This window comes from Uranotaenia lowii, chromosome 3 (assembly GCF_029784155.1).
Source record: "Uranotaenia lowii strain MFRU-FL chromosome 3, ASM2978415v1, whole genome shotgun sequence".
Taxonomy (NCBI): domain Eukaryota; kingdom Metazoa; phylum Arthropoda; class Insecta; order Diptera; family Culicidae; genus Uranotaenia; species Uranotaenia lowii.
In genome coordinates this window covers 94,258,701-94,279,315 of record NC_073693.1, presented here as the reverse complement: position 1 = coordinate 94,279,315, position 20,615 = coordinate 94,258,701, and the positions used below count along the sequence as shown (strand labels likewise).

Sequence of the window (20,615 nt, the reverse complement as noted above, 5' to 3'; positions counted from 1 at the left end):
ACATTTCAAAACGCCTTTAAGCTAAAAATTTTTATTATGCAATATTACGAATGTTATACATACAAAACTCAAAATCGGTTTATTGGAAACTTGTCAAATAGTAATAATCTAGTAAAGGGTGATACGGTCAAAATTTGGTCAAGGGAAAACGCGTGTAAATCGGTGGAATCGTTTATTTAAAAAATCTAATTAAATTTATTTTTCAAGTTTAATTAGTATAAAATTCAGGAAAAATATTCAGTAAGCTTTCTGCTTTTCCAAATCCGAATTGCCGGGCCTTACGCTTAACCCCTGCCATCAGATTTTGTACAGCCACCTTCTTCGCCGCAGAAAGCCAGTTTGCCTTGAACTGCTGCTCGTCCTTAGTAGTTTTTTTGGTCTTCTTTAGGTTCCGCTTGACAATAGCCCAGTATTTCTCAATTGGGCGGAGCTCCAGCGTGTTGGGAGGGTTCTTGTCCTTGGGAACCACCTGCACGTTGTTGGCGGCTTACCACTCCATGGCCATTTTACCGTAATAGCAAGATGCCAAATCCGACCAAATTTTGACCGTATCACCCTTTACGTCAGCCTTTCAATCCTCTTTTCAAAATTTGGTGGGACAATTAGGGGCCGTCCATTAATGATGTCACGCGTTAGGGGGGGGGGGGGATTTCGATTTTTGTGACCATTTGTGACATGGGGGGAGGGGAGGGGGTCAGCTTATACGTGACATCATATATCTTTACAAAAAAAAAAAGAAAACAGCAAAACAATAACAAATAATTTTATCCTAAATTCAATAAAATTATACTTGCACCATTCATTTAATGAATAATAATACACATGTAATCACTTTTGGTAAATTTTTATGATCATTAAAAAGTTCACAAGAACACTTTCTATGCAACAACGAGGAAAGTCCGTCTAAAATTGTGGCAAAACGTGAACAGGAATGGTTGGTTATTCTCACCTGTGTAGAAGATTTGGATTGCGAATGGATCTAAGAAGAGGAACTAGATTTGGATTTATTCAATAACTTGAATAAAACTGATAATTTTTTTAAATCAAATTTCTAAAGGGTTGAAAATTTTACTACGGGGTGTAGGGGGGGGGGGGGGGTGGTTTATGAAAACGTGACGTAATACAAAAAGCGGAGTTACGGAAGTTGTGACAATATGTGACAAAGGGGAGAGAGGGGAGGGGGGTCAATTTTATCAAAATATGGCGTGACATCATTAATGGACGGCCCCTTATTACGATTCATTGATTGAAAAGTACGGTTTTACATCACTTTTTTAATATTTGCTGTGGCCATGATCTAATGGGTCTGTAACGGGTAAAAATTTCAAGGACGAATGAAGGTTAAGTGTTATTTTTATAGTCATTTTGTGATTAATTTCTGATACCTAAATAATAAATCATCAGGAATGAAAAAAGTACTTTTCTTCAACAAGTTGTCATCAGAAAGGTGCGTTAAGGTCGCATGATATCAATTAATATTACGGAAAGCATGATTTTCTAGTTCTCTGCTTTGTATTGCAACTTTCGCCACGCGTGCTAATAAATAATAAATTGAAGCATTGTTTCCAGTGAAATAGAAACATAGTCATAAATAATACCTTTTAAAATTATAAGCTAGAATCAGCGGGTGTTTATTCTCAATCACCACCAGAAAGGATGCAAAGTAAAGTGAACAGTCAGTGCAACGGCTTCGCAAGAGATGATGACAATTAACAGTCCAACATCAATTGGTGGTGATTTTTTCTCCTCAATCAGTCCTGTCATTCGAGTTGGACAGTTGTTTTGTGTAACTCCATATCCAATTTACAAAGTTAGCACTTCAGTTTGCACCAATTTTCTATCGTTGTTGCAAAAACTTGGGGCTCTTCTGATTTTGGCGATTGAACTCGGGTGTATCGCTTGGATCTACAAAAGTGGTTCGAATTTTTTTGAGAACCCTTGGGATCCTTTTTTCGTAAGGCTTCTCCATCGTACGGAAAACTTTTTCGATGCGTTAATACCGGTTATGATGTGCGTCGAGTGTCTTTTTTGTAGAGATAAGATAAGTTTATTGTTAGATAAATTTTCAAACGTATTCAATGAGTTTAATTTATGGAACTATCAAAGTTTGAATCCACCAGGAAAACTTGTTTTACTCGCTTTCATAGCAGAGACTGCACTTATTTTTTCAGAAGGTCTGTATAGAGGTATTGCAAGTGAAATGCCAGTTGAAACAGTTCATCTCAATCTACCAATTGTGATAGGCAATGTATTTGCAATACAATATTTCATTCTTATCATAACCGTGTTTGAAATGCTCGGAGTGATCGAAAGCGATCTACATGATCAACTTAGTAAAAGTCTAACGAAAGTAAAAAAAAGTGTCTATCATCAAGGCAATGGTTTTGATTTGAAGGGCATGAGAAAATTTCACCTGAAACTTTACAATCTTCTCGAAGAGTTGAACATCCTTGCGGGGCCGTTTGTGTTTGTCATCCTGGGTGAAGCGTATTTCAATCTTAACATCGATTTCATCGCCTTGCTAGGTGACCTCGAGGATAATGACACGTTTCAAATGATTGAGATGTGGTCTTTCGTTCTGTTCCGTTTGGCGAAGGTGTTAGCGATCGTAGTGCCGAATAGTTTAGTCAAATCAAAGGTAATTTTTAAAGCATGGTTAATTCAGCCAGCATAATAATGTATGCCAATTAAATGTTATTTGTTGGAAATCTACTTGAAACCTTCCTTGGTATACAGTTAGTCTCAAAATGGACCTTACACTCAGGCGCTTTGAGCGTGCGTCTTCAAATTTGCAGTTTCGTAAATTTTTACTGCAATGTACTGCATATTTAATATCTAAGTTGGAGCAATTGTCTTACTAGGTACTATCTGAAACGATTTGCGTTTCTTGACTTTTGGAGTCTTGAGATACAGCACTTCTACGAAAATTTGACAGTTTTGGACTTCTTTTATTCAAACTGTAATAGGTACCTTACATACTAATCAGGGCCGGATTAAGCAATAGTGGGGTCCGGGGCAATTTTACTCGGGGGGCCCTATGATTAGATATTTTTTTAAAATGGTATCCCAGAGAAAACAAAACATTATAAAAGTGTTAAAGAACTGGAGATGAGTTCTTCAAATAGCCATGTTGTCTGCGTAAAAATAGTTTTTGGTATATGTAAATGAAAATTGCTAATTAATCACGTGCAAGCATTATGGAAGAGTTTAGAAATTTCTCAAAAATCAAAGTTCTGGTTTCAGCAGCAAAATGCAAAATTTAATTCTCATTTTTATACCCTTATCACCAACTTAAATTTACTAATTTAGAAAACTGACCGCATAGATATTTTAAATGATTTCATTTCATAATTGATCGTCTGGTTTGTGCATCATCGAGAAATATTTAAATGAAGATTTGAAACGTACAATACAAAATCAAGAAAAAAAATCAAATTCTAATTCAATAGATACAGATATAAGAGTTTAAGAACTCTAAATTTGAAATCAGTTTATTTTCAGAACCAATAATGTGTCTCAAATCTTAATCAAGTTTTGAGAAATTAAATTTGAATGAAATTGAATAAAATAAGAAATTAAAAGTTACAATCAGAACCAAAGCAGGAATTTTATATCTTTGGAACACAAAAACAAAATTTTCATGAGGTGTTTATGAATGTTATTCTCATCAGATAAAAAAATTGTTATCAAACTGTTATTCTAAATGTGTCAAAAGTTTCATTCGAAGCCCTCAAAGCCAAAGAGGTATACGTGCAAAAATTATCGATTGACAGAAAAATTCAGAATAGAAATTAAATGTTCAAAACACAGAATCAGTTATCATTGAAAAAAGTCAGACGAGGAATCCAAATGAGTTTAGCACCTAAAATAAAGATCCTGAGTTCTCAAAGTTCAGAAAACCCATAAAACAGTAATTGAAGAAACAAAACAAGACTTGAAAATCTCAATGAATTGAATCTGTAAAAAGATAAAATTTAAAACATAAAAATATCCATGTTGAGAAAATCACTCAATGATATTAGCAACTCAATTATGAGATCGTTTTTATTATAATTTGAGAATGATCATTTAGAAAATGATTTGCTGAATTCAGGATATTTAAATCAGTAGATGATAAAATTTTGTAAAATCAGTTGAAAATGTTTCAATACGAATTCCAAGTCTAATACAGAAATTGGGATGGAAATTCAATTAAAAAAACTGTGTATTGTCGATTGGTCCAATTTGAACAACTACTGTTTTTTTTTTTAGATTTTATTTTCTAAAATAGGCAGGGAAAAGGTTTTACAATTCATAAACCAACGGAAACATCAATAACAATTGTTGAAAAGTGAAAAGTTATAATAATAGCTGGTCTTAACCCGGATACTGCCCGGGTAAAATTATAAAATATTTATGATAAAACTTATCTGTTCTCACCTAGCACTGTGAGAAAGTTTTGGCGAAATAATTATTATTATTGTGCAAGACGTTTGTATGTAATGAAAATGTGGAGATGTTTTTATTTATTTTACCTGTTTTGTACAAAATGACAAAATAAGAGGTGTTTTGCCTCATATTCTTCATAATTTTTTGTCGAGTTTTTTTTTCGAATTCGGTTTACTCCAGATTTTGGGTTGCAAATTTTGAAATTGAATACCGAGATTTTGACATTCTCAGCCTGCAAAATGCCCTTCACTGCTTACTCTAAGGGGCCTCCTTAACATGAAATAAACTTTTCTAGATATTATTTGACGGGGGGGGGGGGGGGGGGGGGGGGGGCGTTGTTGTTATATTTCAAGTTTTCATTCCGATTTCTTGATTTCTTTTCATAGATTTGTAAAATTGAAAAAGCATGATTAAGGTAATGTTAAAACTTTTGAGCCGGGGGGCCCGGGGCAATTGCCCCTTTTGCCCCCCATTTAATCCGGCCTTGATACTAGTCAACGCATTTAGCAAAAATTTCATTGAGGGTTTATTGAAGAATGATGAAAACATTAGTAGATTTGTCAAAAAAGGAAGATGCTGACTTTCAACATACTCATGCCAAACTTTTGGAAGAACGCATAGCTCTTTTTACGACTTTTCAAAAACTTTTTGGCATCTCTCCAAATCAACTCACAGCATGTAAACACTAAAGTCTGCTTCATTTAATATTGGAACAAATTCTTTTGCTCATTGTGGCGCTCCTAGTGGACGGATTTGGAAACTTTTTTCACCCACGTGTCGGGAAATTCATTACCTTTCACCATGTATTTATGTCATAACACCAAACGATAGCATTTTGTAAACAACCGCCATGGAAGCCGAACGGAGAGATCAAATTGTGCACAGTTTTCTTACGAGTACGAGTACGAGAATTTCTTCGAAACAGCAATGAATAATTTTTTTAATTTTTTTTTATGAAAAAGTAAAGAAAATGCTACATTTGTATGAAAAACAAATTATGAATTCGTTAATAAATGACTGAACTACACGCAATTGTTTGTGTTCCAATATTAAATGAAGCAGACTTTACATCCGTCGAACTTGGTCAGCACTTGGTCGTACAGCTTTCGAGCACGGATTCTGGCCATATTGTTCTACTTCAGCGTCCGATTTGGCTGTTTGCTGGCTCGGAATGACCTTATTCCTTCCCGGAGACGAATTCGTCGCACCGTACTGTGAGCGGCCTGGAACTTATTGGCCAAATCGCGGTCTGAAAGATTGGGATTCCTCTTGACGGCCTTGATGACTTTCCCACGCAGTTTCCGGTCGACAGTTCCACTCCGACGCTTCGAATGCGGCTTCCGAGCCGTCGTCAATGTTTCCTTGTACTGCTTGATAACACGCCATACGGTATTTCTGGGCATTTTAAGCTGTTTAGCTAGCTTCGATGCCGACAACAATGGATTTTCAAGAAAACTGTGCACAATTTGATCTCTCCGTTCGGCTTCCGTGGCGGTTGTTCACAAAATGCTATCGTTTGGTGTTATGTCATAAATACATGGTGAAAGGTAATGAATTTCCCGACACGTGGGTGAAAAAAGTTTCCAAATCCGTCCACTAGGAGCGCCACAATGAGCAAAAGAATTTGTTCCAATATTAAATGAAGCAGACTTTACGTATCACACTTTTTGTACGCCAAATTTCATTTAATTTCACTCAATTTATCAAAAGTTAGAGCAATATTTGTGAGATTTTGTTGAACAGAAGGGAACACTTTTGGAGTGTAAAGGAAAGACAACCAAATCGTTCAGTGGTTGAAACTGGAATGACTTTCATGGATAATTGATTTATGAAAGAAATACCGGATTCTTAAAAAACTCACCTAGTCCTTGAAAAACTCACCGGCACTCTGTCTTCGATATTTACTCTGCGGCTCGAACTAATTAAAATTGTTTCAGCCCGCAAGCGTTCTGCCAACTGGGCTTATAACACTTGTGAACTTACACTAAGCTTGCCGGAAAAAAATTCTACAGTTTTCCAAATTATTTCAGCCAATTATATCAATCGTCAGAGTGTAGTAGATTTTTTCGCATTCAATCTTCTTCTAATATTTAAAGATGAGTTGGACTATATATGTTTGTATGCACCTTATACAAATCCACACCGCTTAACCGATCAGCCTGAAATTTGGTACAGTTATGTGTTTGGACCATGGGAAGGTTTTAGTAATAGTTTCGAGCCCCTCCCACCTGAGAAAAGGGGCCCTCCCATAGAACTTTCGTTTTTTTCCCACAAACCAAAAGTCATGGCACCCATTTTTCAGAACCATTTTTTTCCCTTTGGCGGGGTTGTTTTCACCATCACCATGGGCTGGGCATTAGAAACGACCATCAAGAGTTCACGTGGACTGGAAAGCAAATCAAAGCCTGCTAGCGATTTAAAAATTCATAGCGAAGTTTTTGGCGGGTTTTTTTCCTTCTGCTGTTCTTAGCACGTGGTACTGGTACGAGGTATTTGATTGCAATAATGAGCCTTAATTAAGGATTGAAAAATACAATCCCTGTTAGGAATATATTGACTAGAATTTCAGTGGTTTTCAAAGTGCTCCCTACCACCGCCCGGGGGCTTTGAGAGTCTACAAGGATACACAGTGAACTGAAAAGTGAACCGTGAATAACTATTTGGACTGGAGGCTAAAAAACTTATGAACAGCGTTTTCATAGACTCCAGCTTTTAAGAACCAACCATTTTCATATTTTTAGGATTCCTTATCAAGAAAGAAAAATTAATAAGATTCAGAGTTATACATTGAAGGCTGCAATTTCAATGCTTTGATAGCCCCCGGGAAATTTAAACGGCGGAGTAGAAATTTTATTAGATAATTAAATCGGAGGTTTTAAGCTATATACAATTCTATTTCATTGACCAATTTATAACTTTTGATTTATTTTTGGCCATCAATGTGTTCAATTCTACCATCCAATTTGGAAAAAAATCGTTTGGTAATGCAAGTTCAAACAAATGATATCAAAGAATTTTAACATTGATCACTCTTCAAAATAATTAATAAAATGATTGTGTCCGAGGATAAAAAACTTAAATAGAACTCAAATAAGACCATTTCCTTAACATTTAAATAGTAGTTTCGGTTCAGAGATGAATTATTTTCGATAACTCCAAGAAACTTTTAGTAAAAGTTTTTACGTTTAAGAAAAACTAATCATAATACAGTGTTCAATTAAAAAGCGAAAAAAGCACACATACAATTAAAAACACGCAAAATGAGTCTTAAACATAGTTCAACAAGGTTCGGAAGTGTTTTCTGGAAATTTTTAAGTGAATAAAACTTAATTATGCCATTGTACAAGAAGATCATCCATCTTGAAAAGTGGGATAATCTCCAAAAGAGATTTTCAACGAATGGAGAATGGGAACGATAGAAAATCATGTTATCATTTGCATTTAAAAAATTAAAGGCCAAATCTATTCGAGATTCTTAGAAAAAAGGTGGGTTAAATGATGAATATAAAGCTTCCAACATTTCGAAAAATCAAACGACTCATTTTGATTTATATTTTTTATGAACCCGAGCAAGGCCGGGTAAAATAAGCTAGTTATAAATAAAATAGATTTAACTATATACTGCTGATTGAACTTATGTAATTAACTGTAAATATTATAGATTCTTCTGTAATGATATGATTGATTCAATTGTAAATATGATACATTCAACTACAATTGTATAACTGACTTCAGGCATACAACTATAAATATTATTGATTAAACTACAAACTGTTGATTGGCCTTCTGCAATCAATCATAAATATAATAGATTCAACTCTAATTATATAACTGATTCAACTATAAATGTGATTGATTCAACAACTAACTGCTGATCCTACAATCAACTGACGTCCTACAACCAACTATAAATTTTGTAGATTCAACTATAACAGTATAATTTATTCAACTGTAAATATGATAGATTGAACTTCAATTGTATGATTGATTCTACGCAACCAACTGTATGTGCTCACATGCATTCTTAGACCATACCAAAACCAGACTCACGCCAACCTATCCACTAGGCCACATCGGCACACCAATAAAACTTCTGAACTGTATTGGTAAGGTCATGGAACGCATGGTAGACCTAAGGCTTACCACTTATCTGCTCGTTTCTCGACAATACGCGTTTCTAAGTGGAAAAGGACTTGGAATGCATTCTACTAAATACCTGTTCTGAACGATGGCATCCACTGTCTGTGACATGGTTTTACTTGACATTAGTAAAGTTTATGATCAAGCTTGAATACTCTATTCTCTCTAAACTACAGCAAAATATGGAGTTAAAGGTAAGATGGGGAAGTATATTGAAAATTTCTTAATCGACCGTACTTTCGTTGTTTGTGTTGAAATAAACAATCAGTAATGAAGCAACAAGAAAACGGGGTTCCTCAGGGCTCAGTCATGTCCGTGATATACTATTTTTTACTCAGGGAAATTCTCAACAAGAGGTCCGAAATAATTACGATGTTAACGTTGTTCACAAATGGGCAAGTGAAATCGGATTTATTCTCTCGCCAACAAAATCTCTAGTAATCCTGAATCCAACCTTGTCGAAAATATAAACATGAACAAGTAGGGTACTTCTGTCCATAATGCCCTTGCGGGGTAAAACGCCAGCGACTATATTTTGATGAATTTAGAAGATTTGCAAAGTTTTTAGTGGATTCTTTTTACACAAATGTGTTCTTCAAATCAATACCTTGTAATTTTATTAGAAATGTTTACCAGATATTCATTCAAATACGAATAACAATCTAATTAAATTTTGTGGTTGCTATCCATCACTTAAGTTGTAAAAAGTGATCGAATGAAATAAGCTTTTACCCCAAGATGATCACTTAAAACATCCTCATTATTGATTTTATTGGTTGTTCGAAATATATATTCGAATTATCAATTGATGGAAAACTGTGGTAAATTGTTGTTTTAACGTAAACTGAAGATTTATCTAATTTAAAATACCCGATTAAAATGCCCCCATCATTTTTTGGACAAATCGCCCTCCTCTCAAGGTGCTGTTCGGTAAGATGTAAACAAAACCACGTGTTTTATTCTAAATTTTGGAGTGCAGTTTCCAGGAATACAGACCGAATTTCGAAATGATATACCGATCATTTTCTTTGCTTAGTCCTAAATTATCATCAGGATGCATAATAATTACAACTTTCGATCGGGTTTGAGTAAAAAACGTGCACCGAAAATCGAACCGGTTCACTAAATTTGTCGCCAAAAGCAGCAGAATAATTTGGTTGAAACTGACACAGTTCAAAATAAAGTCAAAAATTTCAAAGATTTTCATTTTTTCACTGGGAAATGTAAACAAAACACTTGTTTTTATGTGTAGATAAACTTGGGAAAAATATTTTTTTCAGATTTTTCCTAATTAAATAACAGAATTAATTCATTTTCACTGTGAATATTGTGATGTTTTTGAGTCGTTTTGATCCAATGTTTTGGAGCATCATCTGCCTACACTGGGGCGTTTAACATCCAATGATTTCGAAGGTTGCTTTTAAAGGCGTTTGTAAAAAATCGAATTTTTTCATAGTTTTTACAATAAAAAGTTATATTACTGTCAGAATATGAGTAAAAGATAGAAATAAGAAGCATATGTTGCAATGTATTCGGGTGTTCAGGCTATGTATTCCGCATACTCGATCATTTCCCTTAGCAGGTGCATATTCCCCCGAAATACCCTACCACAAGTTACAATTGATGACGAACCAGTTGAAGAAGTGAACGTCGCAAAATTACTTGGCATCACACTCGATAGGCGCGTACGTTTCAAAGCCCATGCAAAGGATTGCCGAAAATCATTAGATTCTACGGAAAAAATTTCTGAGATGATAGAAAATCGCCTTATTGGAGAAAATCGACATTCCATGATTAAATTACACACCAATCTAACAATACACAAAATATTATATGGTGTTGGATTTGATAATAGGCGGTCACCAGATTGTCAATATACTGGGACCTGTTTATAATTCGATCGTTTGAAGCACAATTACATTCACACCAAGTCCTGTTAAATCAATCTACGCAGAATCTGGAATTTTACCTTTTCGTTACATGAACACTTTACAACTTATTTAAAGCAATTCAGACTGGATGGAAAGATCGATCTTTTCGAGCACTCTGTCGTCTTAGAATCGGCCATACTGGGTCACCAAACTCAGGACTATTCTGCAGACAGCGGAGCAAATTGGATTGTGATGTTTGTGGCGTGATTGCTTTTGTCTAGCACATATTATCTGCTCGCCAGCTCTTGTTCCTGCTACGACGTCGTCGCGGAACGACCCCACTATCTCGAGTCAGATATTTGGACCAGATTATGTTGTTTTTCGTTGTGACCGTAGTCCCCATAAAAACAAGAAGAACACTGGAGGTGGAGTTTTAATTGCTGTGAAATCCATTTTCCATGCATTGCTCATTGACGATGACTCCTGGACGACTTAGAACTTGTGTGGATTCGCATCGGTCTTGGCAACCGAAAACTCTCCGTATGCGTGCTGTACCTGCTCCCTGATCGATCGGACGCGAGATGTCGCCCTGGCAGAGTCTTTTTCTAGCTGCACATCCAAAGTGAGTTCTCTCTGCGCCCCCGAAGACGATATTCTCGTCAATGGTGACTTCAATATGCCCGGTTTGAAGTGGTGCTCCAACCATGGTAGCTTTTTGTACTCGGATCCTGTGCACTCTACATTCTCGGCGCCTTCAAACATCATACTAGACTCCCTGAGTACGGCAACCTTGCGTCAAATTAACTGGGTTACTAACGAAAACGGCCGTATGTTGGATCTCTGCTTTGCTAGCGATGGGTCTCGTGTTCCGACCATTGATTCGGCTCCTGCTCCGTTCATAAGGCAGTTCAGAATCATCCAGCTCCACTGGAATTGTTCGAGGTCACAGGATTGCATGTTTCTGTCGAAAAATCAGCACCTTTCTATCTCGACTTCAAGAAAGCGGATTTCGATGATATCTCCCATATCCTGATCACCATCGACTGGGAATCTGAACTCGATCTATTGCGTTATCGACCGCTACGTGCCAAAGCAAACGACTGCCGGGAATTTGCGGACTCCCTGGTTTGCGAAAGAACTGCGCCGACTGAAGACGGCGAAGAGATGTGCTCTTAGAAATCACCATAAGCTCAAATCCTCTCAAGCTAAGGATGTATATCGAAGACTGGACACCGCTTATAACAAAGCCAGTAAGCGTTGTACTTCAACATCCCCTGAACATGTGGAGAGTGCTGTTAGGAATGTTTTTCCACTCGGTTTCAGCATGAGAACTAAAGCGGCGACAAAGCTCAAAAACTCCCCAAGCAACCAAAAGTCCCATAAAACAGGTACAAAAACGCTTACTCAGCCCCATGTTTGATATGAAGTACGTTCTATGCAGCTCAAAATTTAAGTTCTTATTGATACTTTCAAGTTCCAAAACAAGTCTTAATGATCTTCTATTCAGCTTCCAGTGGCCTTTTAATTCAGCTTCCAAAAAATCGCTAAATGAGCAAAAAATCTCTCTCTATCTCAACTGAACCGTTGACTTCGGTTCATATCACCTTCTCTTGATTATTTTCTATGTTCTGTACCGGTGCCGCCATGATGCCACGCGTCGGATTCCAAACTGGATAAATTGCTCAATTGCTTCTTTCCTACATTTCCTACATATATCGTATCAGAATGGAACTTGCCCGGCTTGTGGATCGAACCCCGACCTTCGTGGTGAGAATCGAACACGCTACCATAAGACCGCGCCTAGATGTTGTTCAAACTGAAACTAAAACTCGAAGTGGTGATTTGATTTTGAATGCACATGAATGCTGTTTTTGTGACTTAGTAAATCCCGTTTTGAGCACTTTTGTGCCCTTTATGTGATTTAAATCCCGTTTAACGTACGTCTAGATCACTTTTGCAACTTTCAAGTTCGTTAATGAGCACATATAGTTCACTCATGGGAATTGGGCAAAACATGGCACATACAACGTACATATTAATCACTTTTGCAACTTTCAAGTTCATTTATGAGTACATAAAGTTCACTAAAGGGAATTGGACAGTTGATTCTCTTTGTCAGCCAATATGTAACTTTCAATGCCTTCATTCAAGTAAATATGTGACTTTTGGTTGCTTGGGTCCCTCTCGACTGGCCCGGACGGTATACCATCTACCTTTATAAAACGATTAATGCCTGTTTTACTGACTCCTGTGAGACTCATCTTTCAAGCTTCTCTTGACAGAGCCGCCTACCCTTCACTGTGGAAGGAAGCTTACATGTTTCCAGTTAAAAAGGGGAAACGGAGAGATATCAACAAGGAGGAATTTCTGCTTTATGTGCAATCTCCAAACTATACGAATTAATCGTCATGGATCCGATTTTCTCGTACTGTAAGCAAAATTTTTCAAATCGATCAGTACGGTTTTATGCCCAAACGCTCCACGACAACTAACCTGTTGACCTTCACCTCCTCTGTACACGAAAGTTTTGCTGCTAAGTCTCAAACTGACACCATTTATACCGATACCGCCAGTGATAAGCTTTACTTACGCAGTTACTTAACTGGACGTAAATTGACAGATCCCACTGGAGACACTCTCTCCAGCCAGTTCTCTGCTTCCTTCGGTGTGCCCCAAGGCAGTCACTTAGGACCGATTATCTTTTTAATCAATTCCGTCGATGTGCTCACACTCCTCGACGGCCCGAAATTTTGTTATGCTGATGATCTTAAACTGTTCTACGCCATACACGGTCAGGACGACATTGATTTTCTGCGAAATCAGTACAATCTTTTCGCACAGTGCACAGGGGTCCGAAAGGGCTAAAAGTGGTACGTTTTTCGTAGCGCCTCTGTCTTTCATTTTTTCTCTTAAGTGTCCTCAGAACATTTATTGTTTCAAACATGCTTCATAACTTGAAAGCATCAAAAGTTATTCAAAGTCCACTACAAAAAATTGAAAATTCTAACTTTTTTATTTCAATAGATAGAGCTTTGCTTTATACTATGAACAAAGTTGTTCGAGAGTTTTCTCAATAATCAGAACAGTCTTTCGAAAATCAGGACTGCTGTATGTATGAGACTGCGTGTATGGGATAAATAAACCCAAGAGGCTTCAATCCTGAATATATCTACAAAACAAACAGGAAATCAGGACAAATCCTAAATAATCAAGATACCTGGCACCTCTAACAAAACTCCAAAAGAAATCCACAGTGTTATACTTTCATTTCTGTCGCCAGATAGCGCTATTCGTGTCTCCCGTTTTCTCGTTAAGTGGTGTAAATATGTATATCGGTTAGAGTATATCTCCTTAAATTGTACACATTCAAGCACAAAGATTGCACGGATTGACACTGAAGCTATTCTTTTTTTCAAAACTATTATAATAACTATCAAGAAGACGAAATATTATCGAAAATGTCATTACGCAAAAGTACCTCAAACATTAATAGCCTCTGTTTCCATTCATTAATTCTATCAAGATGAGCACGTGTCAAGATGAGCCGAGTGATGATTGATTTGCCATCAAAATTATCGTTGGTGCTGGCATGCTCGGTGGTTCAAAACGTTTAGTTAATTTTTAATAACTTTCTGGTGCTTTTGTATGGCCCACAGATACTGAATAAAGATATGAGTTGGAACAATGTAATAGGAGTTCGGCTACAATTCAGTCCAAAATCCTCGAAAACGATGGTTACAAAATCTAGTGACACGATTTACGAAAATGTTTTCCACTCCATTAAACCAGTCATTCGAGTTGGGCAATGGTTTTGTTCCACGCCCTACCCAATACGGTCCGGCAAGTCTTCAATTTTGAATATTTCCCTTGCATTGGTGCAGAAATTCGGTGCGGTAATAATTTTGGTTCTAGAAGTTGGAACAACCGTTTGGATTCGATTAAGTGGCTCTTTATATTTCGGGTATCCGAATGATCCGTTGTATATAAAGCTCATTCATTGGCTGGAAAATGTCTTCGACATATTGGTGATACTTTTCTTGAGCGTAGAGTGCCTATTGATGAAAGATAAAATTTATAGTTTGCTAGTAAAATACTCACAAGCTATCTACAGTTTTAATATTTGGAACAGTCGTGTTTTGCAGACACAAAAACTAAATGTGTTTCTTATGTTCATAACACTATGCGGAATTCAATTAGCGTTAGCAGTCTTTAGACTTATTCGAGGTTCTACGGCAAGTGAAACGACACATCTCCATCTGCCAATTCTATTGACAAATGTGTTCGTTCTACAATATTATTTTTTTGCACACATTATAAACGAAATGCTCGGAGCAATCCAAAATGTTCTGCACAATCAACTCAAAAAACCACCAATCAGCATTCCAAAAGAGGCCTACACGCATATGATCAGTTTGAACAAGCTCAAAAAATTCCACATCACAATCATCGATCTGCTAGGTGAGCTGAATACTCTTGCCGGACCGTTTCTGCTGGCGCTACTGGGGGCAACGTTTTTCAATTTAAATATCGATTTTCTCGACCTCATCAGTTCGAGTTCGCCGGATCTGTTTCTGAGCATCGAAATGTGTACTTTTGTTGCCCTCAGGACAGCGAAAGTTTTCGTCGTCATTCTGCCGAACGGGGTGATCAAGGCAAAGGTAATTAAAATTGTACCTGTTTCGTTTGAATTTTGATTATCGTCGTTAATATTCTAAAGGTCAGTGTAGATAATTTAAACTTTGAATTTTATCATATACACCCATAGAAGAGGTTGCAAAAATCCAATGCCTATTTAGCACATCTCTGTGCCGATAATGCGCCGAAATGTGCACTGTGCCGAAGATGATATGTTTGAAAAACCGTAACTGGCATAAGGACTCGCCTCCCAACTAAAATGATGCATGACCACTACATTCAAGCAAAACAAGAAAAACATTTTATGGGATTTCGTTCCTATTGGATAATTCATCCCAGAAACAAGAAAATAAAATTATAAACCACAGCGCCCGTAGGGAGAATCGAACTCAAATTACTAACCAAATGGTCTTGCCAGAATGTCATCTTAACCAGTGTACTATTTGAGCTTCATGCAGGAAGAGGGATATTTGTCATAGGCATTCTGCCACCGATCAATCACAAAAGAAACGCACGACAGTGGCTTCCCGGCGTTTGGCCTCCTTTCAAGGTATTCATTTGTCTTGCGATGGAAACGGGAAAGGGAACGGGAGTGGAGGAAACGGGAAACCCATTGAATGAGAACTGTGCTTTGCTTACTGCCTGCTATTACATACACACGCTACATATACACAGCTGCTAAAGCCGGGCAGCTTTGCCGGTAAATTGAAGGAATGTTTTTGTTGTTGCTTTTGCTACATACAAACGCACAGCTTAGCCGTGGTTGTTTGCCGGTTGATTGAATTGAAGGAATGTTTTTTTTGTTGTTGCTTTTACTGCATACACACGCACAGCTCGGCCGTGGTTGTTTGCCAGTGGATTGAAGGGATTGAATTAGAAGGATGTTTTTGTTGTTGCTTTTGCTACATTCACACGCACAGCGCTCGGTTCGCTGGCTGCCTGGTGTTGGCCGGTATTTATTTCCATCCTTCTTCGTCTTGTGATGCGATAGAGAGGGACGTGAAATCGTTTTTATTTTGTTTCTTTCAGACATACGCAATTCGGTTGACTTGGGAGGTTAATGCCGGTGGGAGCAAATCGAATCAGCACCAATCGCGTTATCTTCTTGTACCAATGATGCTATGTAATTGACTACACGCCATTGGCACAGAGGCTGAATTTTGGGTGTAGGTATTTAAAACCCAGCATAATTTAGTTTAAGTTATCTGTGGTTTTAGTTGTTCTCCCATTAAAGTAGAATTTCACTTTCAAAGAAAGTGGGCTTGTGTGTGATCATGCTTGGCATCGCTCCTCAGATAAGCCCGTTCAGAGTAAGAGTGTGTAATTTTTTCGCTCTGCTCTTCCCAAACGGAGAAGTTTTAGAAAACGCACAGTTAGCTCCAGAGCGACCAAGCGCCCACCCAAGTGTGGGCAAGTGAAGCAAGCAAACTGATGAAGTGCGTTCTCGGTTCAGATAAATTCGTTCGTAATCAGGTGAAAGAGAAGCTTCGCAGAAAACTCGGTTGCGTCTGGATCGAAGTTTCGAAGTGCGTCAGAATTTACAATGCACAATGGTACAGAACATCAATCTAGCGGAATAACGCCAAAAATAGACTAGATAGACTGCTAGTGTCTTCGGCAACTTTGTTCTGTATAACAAAGCGCATATTTTGATATAAAACATAAAGTCAAGGGGTCCACCAATAGCGAGATAGAAATGATAACTTTCTTGTTTAGCATTTTAGAGCTTAAGTTTTTTCTACAAAGTTATTTATCTTAACCTTCCCGCGCCGTTCGGGTCAATATGACCCGAAGCGTACATTCAATTCATTATAACTCGTGACAAAAAAATCGGAAAAATCTGAAATTTGGAACAATTATGCAGAGCCGCAGAAGACACAATCTGTAGTATTAGATAACTTCCGGTGACCACCGGAAATGGCCCCATGAAAAAAACCGATAATATGCCGTTCGGGTCATATTGACCCGAGCTCTTGCGCTCGTTCCCCTGGCCACAAATAATAACCGATTTCGATGATATTATATTCGTTGTTTAGGTAATTTAATCTAGTTTCTCAACATTATGAAATAAAGTCAATATGTTCTAGAAAATTACCGGTAATCGATTCCGAATGAAAAAAGTCCAAAAAAAGAGCTCTTTTTGAAATGCTTATAACTTCTGAGTGATCTATTGTTTTGATCTAACTTAACGATTTTCGAAATTGTTAAGAATTTACCTTTTTATAGATGTACAAATATATAAAGGTCCAGTGGAAGGTTTGGCCGCTATCCCGGAACTTCCGGTAGAAAAAATTCTTACTTCAAAAAAGTCACCCAATTTTGGCTTTGCATTGCTGTATCTCGCTTACCAATGGACCGATTCTCTAAATTCAAATTTTAGTTTTTTTTCGATAACTTTATTTTTATTTTCCTAGAACATAGTTGGTTCCTCAAAAATCTCAGTTGTTCAGTATATGGTAATCAAACTCACATCTTTTTTGTCATTTTTCAAACTCCCCCTCGTGTCGGTGGGTTTACGGGATTTTGATAGCGTGATTTCTCTAAAGTTTGAACTCAAAGTGGTCACTTTTTATATACCCAGAGATTCATTAGAATCTCCTCATTCGATGGACATACTTTTTGTGTGGTGTTTTGAAAATTTGTAGCAACGTTTTTCGAATTTACTGAAAGCTGTCAGATTTCAACCACTTTGGCCCACGTTTTCAGCAGGTTGGTGTACAAATCTCGCACCCCTCACGTAGCCGGGGGAGAAACAAATCCTTTAGCTCTCTTTTTGTCACTCACCAAATCTACCACTTCAACCCAGCAGCAGGAGGAACAGCCGTCTCGCCGCGTGGTTTGTTGATTGATTGTGCTGATGCTGATAACGAAATGAATGCTTTATTGTTGTAGGTATTGTTTGAATCTTTTTTGATATTTTATATTATATATGTACCTATATGTTTATGGATGGAATTATACATTATTCCATTATATTCAAGCACAATTTTCTGCAACTGTGAAATCTTTTATTTTTATTAAAAAAAATGGTTTCCATTATAGTCGTTTTAACATCTTTATGTGATTCGCGACTTTTATAAACGATGCAGTTTGCAGACAGTCATGGAAAAACTTATCAGGTACAACTGTGCTCGATGTTTACTCTTGGGCTCAAACTCATGGATTTCAGATTTCAGATTTCAGATTTCAGATTTCAGATTCAGATTTCAGATTCAGATTTCAGATTTCAGATTCAGAATTCAGATTCAGATTCCAGATTCAGATTTCAGATTCAAATTTCAGATTTCAGATTCCAGATTCAAATTTCAGATTCAGATTTCAGATTCAGATTTCAGATTTCAGATTCATATTTCAGATTCAGATTCGAGATTCAGGTTTCAGATTCAAACTTCCTATTTAGATTTCAGATTCAGATTTCAGTTTAAAATTTCAGATTCAGATTTCAGATTTTTGATTTCAGATTCAGATTTTAGATTCAGATTTCAGATTCAGATTTTTTATTATGGTTTCTGATTAAGGTTTAATTTAGAATTCGTATTTAGAACTTTGAGTTAAAAATTTAGAATACAGAAATGAGATTTTGAAATGTCAAATTAAGAATTTTAAACTTAGAATTCAGAAATTTTTAAATGAAAATACAGAACTTTTACAAAAATTGTCAAAAATCGAAGAAATTTAATTTTTTCCTCATAATGTTTTGTTCTAAACGCTTAATTCCTCAATTAAATTCTTTATTATAAACTAAAAACTTTCAATTATTAATTCCACATTTTGAGTTTTAAAATTTGAGTTCTAAATTCTAAATTCAAGATTCTGAATTATTAATCTCAATTCATTTTGATTGAGATTTCAGATTCAGAATTTTTGAATTCGGAATGCTGAATTCTGCATTTTGATTTCTGATACAGAATTCAGAAACATATGAATGTATAATATAATACGAAATTTTCAGTTCTGAATACTGAATTGTGAACCAAGGATTATGTATTCTGGACTTTGAATTATGGATTCAGAGTTCTAAATTCTAAAAAAAAATATATATATTAGATATAATCTTCCCTAATTTTCAAGTTTCACTTGTTTTTTAGATTTTAGAAGAATTGAGTGAAATAAATAAAACTTTTCAAAAATATTCGAATAAGATAAGTAGATGATAAAACTGAAAGAAATATTAAAGCACTTCATTAGTTATGATAAATATTTATTAGCAAATCATTGACCTTCCAACAATAAAACATTCATTACGTAAGTATCAGCATGAGCAAAATCAAACAAAATTCAATCTACAAACCACGCGGCACGGCGATTCCTCCTGTTTGCTGCTGGGAGGTAGGTTTGGTCTGGTTTGGTGAGCGACAGGACAGCTAAAGCATTTTGTTTCTCTTGAGACTACACGGAGGGGTGCTAATATAGTACGCCAACCATCTGAAAATGTGTGCTGGACTGGTTGAAATCTGACTGCTTTCAGTATATTGGAAAAACGTTGTTACAAATTTTTGAAAAACTTCACAAAAAGTATACCAATCGAAAGGGCAGATTCCAATGAATCTCTGGGTATATAAAAAGTGGACAGTTTTAGTGAAAATATCCGAAAAATCACGATGACAAAACCCCGAGAACCCATCAACCCAAGGGAGAGTTGAAAAATGTCAAAAATTTGTTAGTTTCATTCAGAGATACTGAAAAACTAAATTGTTTACGAAACAAAGTTTGTTCTATGAATAAAATAAAAAATTATCGAAAAAAAACTAAAATTTGAATTTAGAGAATCGGTCCATTGGTAAGCGAGATACAGCAATGCAAAGCCAAAATTGGGTGACTTTTTTGAAGTAAGAATTTTTTCTACCGGAAGTTCCGGGATAGCGGCCAAACCTTCCACTAGACCCCTATCTATTTGTACATCTATAGAAAAGTAAATTCTTAACAATTTCGAAAATCGTTAAGTTAGATCAAAACAATAGATCACTCAGAAGTTATAAGCATTTCAAAAAGAGCCCTTTTTTGGACTTTTTTCATTCCGAACCGACCACTGGTAATTTCCTAGAACATATTGACTTTATTTCATAATGTTGAGAAACTAGATTAAATTACCTAAACAACGAATATAATATCATCAAAATCGGTTATTATTTGTGGCCAGGGGAACGATAACAAACTGCAGGTTAAATAGACCCGAAAAATTTTTAACAGATATTTTGCGAACGGTAAAATACACAACTTTGCTTAAAATGTCCAAGTTCTACAATTTTAACCCAAGGAGATACGATAAAATTAAAAAAAAAAGTTGAAAAATGCTTAGCAAAAAAGTTATTGTAATTATCGCGCTAATTTTGAACCTCTTGACTTTAGATTGTATATATAGAAAAGGGGAATGAACAGCTTTGCCCAAAACACCTATCTTTTCATTCCTGGGCGATATTGATTTAGTTCCCCTAGATTGAGGTTCTGCACAAGGACCAATGCTTTCTGCGGTCGAAAAATATCAAAATTGTAACGGTGAAGGAAGATTAATCCTGAATTTTACGATTTGTGGAGGTTTTG

General features: G+C 36.4%; 1 protein-coding gene across 1 annotated transcript in view; it reads left to right on the top strand.

The window, feature by feature from the left end:
• The first annotated feature begins 2,293 nt into the window (after positions 1 to 2,293).
• The window catches only part of LOC129752431 (uncharacterized), a 33,655-nt gene continuing 15,333 nt past the window's right edge, over positions 2,294 to 20,615 (top strand). Inside the window, exon 1 of the mRNA XM_055748211.1 lies at positions 2,294 to 2,638. Within this exon, the coding sequence (XP_055604186.1) occupies positions 2,294 to 2,638 (345 nt within the window). The remainder of the gene's footprint in view (positions 2,639 to 20,615) is intronic.